Raw genomic sequence first — 12703 nt, 5'->3', positions numbered from 1 at the left:
AGACATATATTAACTATGAATTTATAAGTGTGAGATTACGGGATATTACCGTAAATGTAATATTACAATATATAAATTATGAATTATCCAGCGTGAGATATTGGGATGTTACATTGATATTGGTCCCATGGATATTAATTTAAGTTAATTGAGTGGTCCCTCTTTCCATTTGCAGGGTAGGGATCACTACAAGAAATTCATTGATTACCGAAGGATTATTACCGAAGGCCTTTTACTCCTCGGTAAAATTGATAATACCGAAGGATTTCCCGACGGTCATTAAAGTTGGTCATTACCGAAGGCTTTTGCCCTTCGGTATTGGTCAAAGGATTTACCGAAGGCTTTTGGCCGTCGGTATATGCATTCACTTAATGAAATCTGAATTTGGGATTTCCCTCTTCCATTTTCCCAAATACTTTCCGGGAAAGCTTCTCCCAAACTTTCACTCCCGTCCCCGCTTTCCACTCTCCCCTGCCCTAATCTCTACCTCCCTTTGTTGTTCACAATCCGAAACCATCATTGTCATTGATTCTCAACCTGTCGAGCTCATGTTTCTTTACGATGGTGGTTTGGCAGCATCAGGAGGTGTTGTCGTTGCGTCATGGTTGGTGTCGCGGTGTGGGCAGAGCTTCTAGTTGCCAAGGGAGGCTAATCCAGGGGTTGTGTGACGAAGTAGCTTTCATTGCGTGAGAAGGGTTGCGCGACAGAGGGTATAGGAGGGTTGTCACTATCGTAGAGGTAAGTTATTGGTTCAAATTATTGCTTGAAATTATGCACCTTTTGGTGGCTGCTCTATTTGTGATGCATGTGTGAGTTAACCTAAATATATGTGTATTGCTTTTGGTTCACATTGGAGATTTTGTTTAACACTAAATATCATTGGAAAATGATTACAATTGTAGTGGTGCGTTGAAGGTCGAGTGAAGCGTAGTGTAGGGAAAAAGTGTGGTGTTAGGAGGTTGTCTTCGTCCAAGGAGGTTGTAGCGTGGAGGTAAGCTCTTTGTCTCTGAATGAATGGAGCATTGGTTTAGAATTATGGTTAAATGTTGAATACAAATGTTGTTGCATTACTAAAAGAATGAGATTGTATTATTAGAGTGTTTTGAGTTCATCTTAGGAATCACATTGCTTGTATTACTGATCCTTGTTTGGGAAGGATTGAAACCACAAACTGTTATGGTCATATTAGGTTGAATGCTATTTTTCTTATATTAAAGTCCTGGACATTTGATTCAATTTTGTTTGAGTATATTAGAATAAATGTTTTTGTGAAATCGATCATGATATCATGGTATGTGTGCATGTGATATAGGTACTTAATTAGTTGTTACCTTTGATTTAGGTACTTAGTTAGTTGTTACTTGTCTTGTTGATTCGTTTTCCAGTTTTAGCTCTTTGCTTTAGCCTATATAAAGGCTTGACTGGTCATTTAGAAACCAAAACACACAAACTTGGCAAGTAACTTAATTCAAAGAGGGCCTAAATCACATCAAGAATTTTACAAACTCAAATTAAATTGTACAATAAACTCAAAATTTTACTACTCAACCTATAGAAACACTCTAAAACTAGGTTAAAGAAGCTAAAAGTAAGAACTAAACTAAAACAGAAAGAATACTAGTAAAGAAACTACCTAAGCAAGTCTTAAATGACTAAAGAAAACTTCAACAGTCACTAATTGTAAGAGATTCTAAAACTCACTAGTGAAAGCCTAAAAAGTATGCTAAACTAGTTTTATAATGAGGACTCCACTAAACTGATATGTAGAACTGTTCAGACACTTTGTAAACAAGTTTTAAATGGTAAAAGAATGTCAAAACTAATATAACCAGTACAAACAACCAGAATTGCCAAATTTACCCAAACAAACCCAAAAAATGTTATATGAACCAAGTAAAAACTGGAATGTAAGTATGTAGACAAGTTCACAATGCTAAAATACTAATAAAAACTTAACTAATCACTACAAATCACTAAGAAAACAAATTCTGACTATGGACGTAAAAATTAAAACACTTAAACTAGTAAGAGTAAACCATAAAAAACTGGACTGAGTTTAAAATTGAGTTAAAATTTCATTTGAACATGTTTCCATTCATCAAACTAAGTTGTTGAAGTGGTTAGTTATGATAATTAAACTTGTTTGAGTAAACCACTACTAAAACCTCAAAATGAGTACTAAAAATGTACTAGAATGGTCAAAATTTGCAAACTGCACTAAACTAGCCTAAGAAACTTCAAAGAAATTGTCCTAACAAGTTTAGAATGGTAAAACCTAGCTAATTAGAAACTCACACTACAAAAACAACCTAGAACTCAAAATATGACATCCTTGAACCTAAATCTAGTTACTAGAATAAGCTAAATGTGGTCATAATGCATAGCGTATTAAAGTGCTAACCAAAACAGTTAATAAACTATCTACACAAGTTTTAAAACATAAAAGAAAGATAAAAATGAGGGCAAATTCGAAAATACAAAGAAATACAAGATTTGACTATTGAGAACCTAAAATTACACTACTTAAAACATAATAAGTCATGGAAGCAGCTTCACTCTTCAAGAGTGAGCAGCTTCTCGGACCAGAATCAAGAAAGCAATAGAAAAAAGTTGGTGGCACAATCAAAGGCATAAGGAAGTCCTAAATGACTAGATCTAGCTATAGAATATGAGCTAGCAGAATTAAAGGACCTAAGACACAAACAAAGACAGCAAGCACGGTGCAAACACTTGATTTAGACTGTGACAATTTTGAAATCTAGAATTTAATCAACTTAACCATTCATTTTGAAATTCTGTGATTAAAATGAGTTGTTAGACTTCTAGCACTACTGAACAACACCAAGGAAACTTGTTCAAAGCTTAAGAACCAATAAATTTGGTCTGAAACAACTTATAGCTAATGCACCAGATTTGGAAACCCACACCAGTCCAACCCACACCAGTCCAACCCTCACCAGTCCAACCATCTATAGAGGAGGAGGAGGATGAAGATCATTCTGATGATAACTATGTACATTATTAGTTTCATTTTGTTATTAGTTGTTATAGAAACATTTGGATATTAGAACGTTTGGAGTTTAGATCATTTGGATGTTAGATCAATTGGATAAATTGGATGTTAGAACATCATTATGTTAATTTGTTTTATGTTTTAAATATAAATACATGTTCTATGGATTAATGGATGATTCAAATGTTATATTGTTTTTCTAATCAATGATTGCATCATTGAGATGCACATTATGCAGGTCTGTATGTGCTTGGAAAGTGTTATGCAGGTCTGTTTGTGTTGTGAATAGTTTGGTTTCATAAGAAATACAATTGTGCCTTAGATCTGCCTCCAACTTACCCAAGGCTTTTGCCCTTCGGTAATTACCAACGTTAGGTAATTACCAAAGGCTTCCGCCCTTCGGTAATTACCGAAGGCTTTTGGCCCTCAGTAATTACCGAAGGCCGGAAGCCTTCGGTAAATGTTAGCGACAAGGGATTTACCGAGGACTCTTTAGTCGTCGATAAGCCGTCTGTAATTACCTTTTACCGACGGTTTCGGGCTGTTTCCAAGGGCTCTTGGCCTTCGGTAATGCCCTTCCTTTTTTATAGTGGATTGGGATGTCTAACGATAGGTTTGAGGTTGTGGTCCACCATGGTGGAACCTTGATAAAGGAAGTGCCCCTTAAGTATATAGGTGGGGAGATATCTTATTGGGACATTGACCTCGATACATGGAGCTATTTTGGAGTAGTAGGTTCACTTAAATATTTGGGTTACATTGAAGTAGAAGAGTTATATTACAATATTCAACATGTTTTACATAAGCTATATGACGATAAAGGAGCTATGAACATGATGAATGTGACAAATTATTTGGGGAAAGTCCACTTGTATGTTGTGATATTTGGATGTAGTGATATTATGTTATTATATCTGTTAGTATGAGTATCCTTAATATGTATGACATCCATATATCTTAGGGAGCACCTTGCACAATGTTTTAGGAAAAAGGGGACCACATTTAACATTTTTAAACCATAGGGGGGACTAAAACGAACTTTATTGCAAGAATGACAACGGTTGAATTTACCGTTATTTGATACTTAATTTGTATACTAAAAACACCCTTTTTTACTTAGAAAATAGCTTGGAATCATAGTTTTGATGAATAAGAGAGTTGAAGGTGAATTTAATGCTTTTGTGCTAGATTTCCTTGTTTTTAACAAGAATTGAGATGATTTGGAAGAAGATTTGAAGTACTAAGGAGTTGGAACTTAGGAAGAACTGGAAAAGCATCAGAAAGGAGGATCGCAGCAACACTGACTGCCACTTTAGGGGCCCTCAATGCCAGAGTACATTGAGGGGCGCTGAGCGCCACTTCATCGAGTCGCACCATGCCTGCTTGCCTTTTGTGTTGACCCTGAGCGCCAGTTTTGACCCATACGTTGCCTTGGCGCCCTAAGTGGGGTGCTGAGCGCCAGTTTCGTGGGCTTGGACTTATTTTCTGTTCTATTTAAGGACTTGGACATCCTACGGATGGTATCTTTGACAAAATAGGCACAGAAACACACTTTTTGATCCCTCGGAGGCGGATTTGGATGCGGAAGCTCGTATCTTCAATTTCTAGGGTTTTATCTTTCATTCTTTTTCCATTATTCATCTAGTTTCACCATGTCAATGGTGAACTAAACTCTATTTTTTGTTGGGGAATGATGTAAACTTTTGTAAACTCTCATATATTGAATTGATTCTTGATTTTATGTGCTTCTTTCATTAATTGTTAGGGTAATTCTTTTTCGCTAATTTCTTGCTTTATTTAACTCATTCAATAGCATGATGTATGATTTGCATGAGTACCGGAAGGTATCTTACAATTCAGGTTCTGGAGAATTATTCCCAAAAGCAGTATTGCTCAAGAATGGGGATATGAGTTCTGGTTGTCTTAAGCTTCTGATCTTCAAAATTAATTATTATGAATGCTAGGAATCGTATGAACTAATAATTAAGGATAGGCTTTCTTCGTCGAGGAATCGGATTTTAAGTATTTTAGAGAGTGACATTGACATTAATGAAGAAGTAGAATTCGTATATACATGAGAGTAAACTAGGTGAAATCTAAGCCCAACAACATATTCATCCCATAATATCGAATCCGTTCATCTTTGCACTTTTGTCCAATCGATCAAATTCCATGCATATTTACTTTTCAGTATTTGCATTCTAAACCAAAAGAGTTTGTTTTCAAGTCTTATTTAATCAAGAAATCACATAACTGTTTAGGCCGTGAGTCTCTAGGGAAATGATACTTGGTCTTACCATGTTTATTACTTGATACGATTCGGTACACTTGCCGGAGTCTTAATAAAGAACCCAAATTGTTCAGTCATATTACAATAGCATTTGATATTACATGAACAAAACATGAAGTTAAACACCTAAGCCATTACATCAACAAAACATACATTTCACATTGCCCACCTAACATCAACCTAAACACAGCCACAATGTCATAATGTTTAGCACAATAAGAACAAACACATCTCCAACTGAGAACTTTATCCTTGTTTGCAACTCTTTCACATTATTTTCGAGAGCACATATTCTCTTGTTTTGCCTCACAATTGTACCATCTCTATCATCAGTATTGTCTTCAGAACACCACTTGAAAAACTTACATGACATCCCAGTTGAAAATCCACCCTATTATTCAGCAAAAACACAAAAATGTATGAAAACATAAAATCCAATACACATAAAAGTCACTAGGATATTCAAAAAAACCTTGTAATGACGACATCCCCAAAATTGCCTCTCAGCATTCCTTGTAGTTCTGCAACTTTTGTTACAACAATATCACCACAAGAAGAACAACTTTGTGAAGAAGTCATTCCTAACCCTAACCCTTTGCTTTTAAATTTGGGAACAACTGTAGCACGAATCACCAACAACCGTAACCTTTGCTTTTAAATTTGGGAACAACAACCATAAATCACGTTACTAACAGGATGAATCAGAAATTGAGTTTAACACATCAACCAAAATTGTACAAGTCATCAAATTTTTGCTAGGGAGGCAACTTTGTTGTTAGTCTTTTTAACGTCGTAAGCAAAAAGAACTAATATGCACCATTTTTGCGAAAAGTAGGATGTTAGTGAACTTTTGAAAAAAAGAGAACAACTTTGAACAAACCATACAAACCGAAAGACCAAAATACGTATTAAACCTTTAGTTTTTAAAAATTATAACTATCGGTTAGATTCAAAATTAATAGAGATAAAAGTTATATATTAATTTCGTGTGGAAATGTTGCGTTAATAATGTAACAACAAACTAATCATAAAGAAAGGAAAATGTTGTGTTACTAAAGATCGATTAGGGAGAGGGAATTTAAGTAAAAAAAGTTTCGTGAAAATGGAGTTATTTGAATTAAGGTCCAAATAGTGAAAAATTGAAAAATATTTCATCAAGTGAGTGAAAAAATTGAGAAAAAAACTCCTTAAAGATAGTGAATGATTTGATGTGTTTTACATATTAAAAAAAATATTTTAAGACACAAGTTATCATTTAACCATAGATCATAAAAAAATGACATAAAATTTAATTAGTATGAATTATTTTGAAACAAAATAACATAGAAATAAATATGAAATAAATTGTGTTAAGTAAATTTGAATATTATTATTACTTTTATTATTATTATTATTACTTTTATTATTATTACTTTTATTATTATTATTATTGCTTTTATTATTATTATTACTTTTATTATTATTTTTATTATTATCATTATTATTATTATTATTATTACTATTATTATTATTACTATTATTATTAGTATTAATATTATTATTATTATTATTTATTATCATTATTATTATTATCATCATCATCGGTGGACTGCTTTAGTCCAAAAGAGGTTTCAGCACATTTTCTCATCCATTGAGTATTGGAATGATCTCAAGTCTACCCTTAGGAAGAGACCTATTCCCTCCTATTACAATAGAGAACTCATGGATAAATTTCAAGGGCTTCAATAGAGGTCTACGTTTGTAGAAAAGTATAGACAAAAGATGGAGCTTTATATGATGAAGGCATGCATAGTGGACAATGAAGAGATCACTTTAGCTAGGTTTATGAGTGACCTTAATTTTGATATAAGAGATAGAGTGGAACTTCTACCTTATAGAGATTTAAATGATTTGGTTCAAATGTGTATCAAGGTGGAACAATAAACTTTGAGAAAATATTCTTCAAAGAAACCTCAAGTTCCCTCTACTTCTTTTGACAAGAAAAGTTTTAAAAGAGAAGAGTCATCTAAACCTTTAGCCAAAATTCCTGAGAAGGGTAAGTGACAAGCCTTTGTAAGCTTTTCTTTAATTTTCAATTGAATGAAAATTACACATAGGATCTTGAATTTTCATGATACTCACTATTTTCTCATACACAGTAAAGAAGAACTAACTTGGATCCATTGTGCACTTCTTCCTGTCTTTTTCCTGTCAATTGTTCTCTCTCCTCTTACTCCTCTTTAATGCCTTCTTGATGATATAGAAGTTGTAGGATGGTTTTCTCTGTGAGTTTCTCTTCTTTCCTGAGAACGTTACGTTCTCTATATCTCTTCAGAAACTTAATCTGTCAACAGAAGTAAAACTTTTTTTTTTCCTCTTTTATGATATTTTAATTAACTTTAATAAAATACCAAAATGTCCTTTTGGAGTGAGAAGAGAGGGATTAACTTTAATAACTCTAAAATAATCCCAATAACTTTAATACTTTAATATTCTAATAATCATCACATTAGAATCCTTACATTAAAGTTATACTTTAAATTACATGAACCAATGTAAATTATTTTAATAATTTAACATTCTCCCACTTGGTTCATGTGATGACTTGAAGATCTAAAATAAACTTTAAGTGCGCACCATTCATTAGAATTATCAAGTCATCATCCTTATATGAATTGAAATAATCGGATCATGGCGGGCAAAAGTCATGATCGACAAGATTCCTTCCATGTATCACATAATCAAAACAACTCAACATAACTTTAATCAATCTTATAACTTTCATGTCTCTAAGGAGACCTATCATGTCACCACAATCAATAATACATGTATATAATTTAATGTGGATAACAATAGAATAAAGAGAAACATAACTTTATTTGAATTCACAAGTGTCATGACAGTACAAGCATATAACTATACATATCTATATAGATAGATAACAACATCATGTTAACATTGACTTATCCATAATGCCCATACTTTCAACATGGCCAATAAAAGTTTTGGGCGGTAGTCCTTTAGTTAACGGATCTGCTATACTGTCAATAATTTTTAGTCCTTTGAGTACTTATCATTTTAGAGAAGAAGACGGCTGCGGAATTATCACAATAAATCCTTATCGGCCTAGCTATACTGTCAATAATACCAAGCCTCGATACAAAGTTCCGCAACCACAAAGCATGAACTGTGGCCTCAAAGCATGCCACGAATTCAGCCTCCATGGTGGAAGTAGCAATGACTGATTGTTTTGCACTTTTCCAAGAAATTGCTCCTCCAGCCAAAAGATAGACATACCCAAATGTGGATTTTCTTGAATCCACACACCCAGCATAGTCTGAATCCGAATAGCCAATCACTTCGAGATGATCTGACTTTCTATAAGTGAGCATGTATTCTTTGGTACCTTGTAAGTACCTAAGAACTTTCTTTGCAGCTTTCCAGTGATCCATTCCGGGATTACTTTGATATCGGCCTAACATTCCAACAGCAAAACTGATATCTGGCCGAGTACAAGTTTGAGCATACATCAAACTCCCAACCACTGACGCATAAGGAATAGACTCCATGGCCTTTCGTTCCAAATCATTCTTGGGACATTGCATTTGACTAAACTTGTCTCCTTTCTGAATTGGAACTATTCCAGGAGAACATTTTTCCATTCTGAATCTCTCTAACACTTTATTAATATAGCCTTTTTGAGACAAACTTAACAATCCTTGTGATCTATCACGGAATATTTCTATTCCTATCACATAAGATGCCTCATTCATATCTTTCATTTCAAAGTTGTTAGAGAGAAACTTCTTTACATCATGTAACATACCAATATCATTAGTAGCAAGAAGAATGTCATCAACATATAGAACCAATATTACAAACTTACTCCCACTGATCTTCATATATATACACCGGTCAACGGTGTTCTCTACAAAACCATATGAAGTTATGATATCATTAAATTTTAGATACCATTGACGGGAAGCTTGTTTTAGTCCATATATTGATTTCTTTAATTTACACACTAGATTTTCTTTTCCTGTTATGGTGAAACCTTCTGGTTGGTCCATATAAACTTCCTCTTCTAAGTCACCATTCAGAAAGGCGGTCTTTACATCCATTTGGTGAAGCTCTAAATCATAATGAGCCACCAAAGCCAAAACAATTCTCAAAGAGTCCTTCTTAGAAACAGGAGAGAAGGTCTCTTTGTAGTCAATGCCTTCCTTTTGAGTGAAACCTTTGGCGACTAATCTAGCTTTATACCTTTCAATATTTCCTTTTGAGTCATGTTTAGTCTTAAAGACCCATTTACAACCGACTCTTTTTGAACCCTTAGGCAATTCAACTAGATCCCATACTTTATTGTCATCCATTGATTTCAACTCTTCTTTCATAGCATTCAACCAATTCTCTGAATTATTACTTTCCATGGCTTGTCTGAAAGAGACTGGATCCTCATCAATGCTTAAGTCACATTCATGTTCAACAGAGTAAACCACATAATCATTCGAAATAGCAGGTCTTTTCTCCCTTACAGACCTTCTTAATGCTGCTTCTTGTGGTTCCTCTATCAATTGCTCATTTATGACTTGCTCATTGTCAACTGGCTCAACATTTATATGTTCATTTTGTGGGATTGGAACATTAATTTGTTGTCTCTGCTTGTTGTGTGACTGTGATACAACAAGAGGGATAACAACTTCAGAAGAAACCCTATCAGTATGCTCTTGAATGTCCACTATTCGTGATTCCTCACTCCCACTAAATCGACCATTTTCAATGAACCGAGCATTTCCAGACTCAACTATTCTTGTACTATGGTTAGGGCAATAAAATCTATATCCCTTTGACTTTTCAGGATAACCGATAAAGTAACCACTAATGGTTCTTGCATCAAGTTTCTTTTCATGTGGATTGTATAACCTTACTTCTGCTGGACAACCCCAAACATGAAGATGTCTTAAACTGGGTTTCCTTCCGGTCCATAGTTCATAAGGAGTTTTAGAAACTGCTTTGCTAGGAACCCTGTTAACCAGATATACAGCAGTCTTTAATGAATACATCCACAAAGATAAAGGGATATTACTATGACTTAACATACTCCTAACCATATCCATAAGAGTACGATTCCGCCTTTCTGCTACACCATTTTGTTGTGGTGTACCGGGCATTGTATACTGTGCACATATACCCCGACTTTCAAGGTACTTTGCAAATGGACCTGGACATTGTCCACTCTCATCAGTTTTACCATAATATTCACCACCTCTATCAGATCTCACCACTTTTACTTTTCTATCTAATTGCCTTTCCACCTCATTTATGAACACCTCAAGGGCATTCACTGATTGAGATTTTTCATGTAATAGATATATATAACAATAACGTGAGAAATCATCAATAAAGGAGATAAAATATTTTTCACCACTCCAGGATTTAATGTCAAAAGGACCACAAATATCAGTGTGTATTAACTCAAGAAGTTGACTGCTTCTTGTGGCGGATTTTTGATATGTGTTTTGTTTGTTTACCCTTAATACAATCAATACATACATCCAAGTCATCAAAATCCAATTGAGGTAAAATTTCATTTTTTACTAACCTCAACATCCTTTCCTTGGATATGTGACCCAATCTTTTATGCCATAAGAAAGCAGAACATTCCTTTCCTGCACTAGAATTTCTATCAACAACATGTTCAACATTAAACAGGGATTCAGAAAAATTAACATCAAGATTTAAACGGTATAAACCATCCAATAATGTACCAGAACCATAATAGTACGAAAGTTTATACAAATGAAAAATACCATTTTCAATCCTAAAGTTAAAACCTAAACAATCCAACTTTGCAACAGAAATCAAATTCCTAGCACAACCAGGAACATAGAGACACTTTTCAAGATTCAGACAATAGCCAGTGTCTAGAATCAATCTGTAAGTCCCAATTCCTTCTATTCGTGCCTTCATTCTGTTCCCCATATATAAATACTTTTCAGTTCCTTTTATGGGCTGGATTGAAAGGAATCCCTGCATAATATTAGAAACATGAGTAGTAGCTCCAGAATCCAACCACCAGGTATTATTAGGCACTTCAACTATATTTGCTTCAAAACTTACAGAAACATAAAAAGTACCTTTCTTTTCGAACCAAGATTTTCTTTTCGGACAATCTTTCTTGAAGTGACCTACTTTCTTGCAAAAGAAACATTTCTGGTCCTTCTGGATACCGCCCTTATTCACTTTCATTGGGGCTTTGTCCTTCTTGTTCTTCTTTCCTGATTTACCTTTACTGAAGCTAGCACCTTCATGAGTTGTGAGATGGATAGAATGATCTCTCATTTTCTTTAATCTCCCTTCCTCTTGAACCAACATGGCTTTGATTTCTTGGAAGTTCCACTTATCCTTAATAGTGTTATAATTCACTTGGAACTGGCCAAATTCAGAGGAAGAGAGTTCATGATGAACTGTACTAGAAAAGACTCATTCACCTCCATTCCCATTGACTTCAATCTTGCTGCTATATTAGCCATTCCAGTTACATGTTCATGTATGGGCTGTGACCAGTCAAACTTTTTGGTAGTCAGCTCACTCATAAGAGTTCCCACAATAGACTTGTCAGTTATGTCTGATTGTGAATACTCCTTGATCATTTTCATGAATTCCTTTGCGTTTTCTGTTTTGGGCATGGAAGGCTTTACGTTCTCTGCCATAGACATGCGCATCAAGTTTAATGACAACCTGTTAGACCTATGCCAAGCCTCATAAAGAGACTTTTCATCACTTGTACTGGTCTCTGTAATGGCTGCGGGCATTTCATCCATCATAATAGCCATATCCAAGTCTAGAACACCCAGTTGGAACTGGATTTGTTTTGACCAATCGGCATAATTGAGCCCATTAAACTTGACGACATTGTTGCTCAAACCTGCTAAATTCATGTAAGCTGGAAATAATACAGAAGCTCATACATTAATGCTTTGATAAAATTAATGGATTCAAACAAATTACTACACTAGTCATACATTCAAGTTCACCTTTGGGTGACACTTAAACTGATAGGTAGTCAATAAAGTCATTCATTTAAGTTCACCTTTGGGTGATTCTTAAACTGACAAATTCCATATATATATACTTTAATAAACAATCAATCATACTTAAGACTATATGTATGCTATCTTTGGATATACAAACATATACTAAGTACATGAAATGTTTCACTTTAATGTCATCAATTATAAACCATGGCTCACCTTTGGGTAATCCATAACATCCTTACATCAATTACTAATTATAATATATATTCATAATTAAACATCTTTTATATTATGAATAATTTTCATAATACCATAAGCAGCAACTTTTAATTCACATATAATTTCCATTCATTGCAGTAACAATAACCATGTTCACAATATAAT

The 12703-nt window shown here is 34.3% G+C and overlaps 1 protein-coding gene across 1 annotated transcript; it reads right to left on the bottom strand.

Annotated features, from left to right (window-relative positions):
• Window positions 1-11704: 11704 nt before the first annotated feature.
• Window positions 11705-12223, bottom strand: LOC148194219 (uncharacterized). Its single transcript, XM_088097143.1, has one exon. The coding sequence runs from the start codon at window positions 12221-12223 to the stop codon at window positions 11705-11707; it is 519 nt and encodes a 172-aa protein (XP_087953269.1).
• Between the last annotated feature and the right edge of the window lie 480 nt (window positions 12224-12703).

This window comes from Vigna umbellata, chromosome 8, assembly GCF_029865625.1.
Source record: "Vigna umbellata cultivar VRB3 chromosome 8, Vumbellata_1.0, whole genome shotgun sequence".
Lineage (NCBI taxonomy): Eukaryota > Viridiplantae > Streptophyta > Magnoliopsida > Fabales > Fabaceae > Vigna > Vigna umbellata.
Note: the sequence above shows the minus strand (reverse complement) of the source record. Positions and strands in the feature narration are given on the sequence as shown.

Bases quoted from the DNA above. Each gene is read 5' to 3' on its own strand.
- LOC148194219 (XM_088097143.1), bottom strand. From the start codon at position 12,223: ATGAATTTAGCAGGTTTGAGCAACAATGTCGTCAAGTTTAATGGGCTC.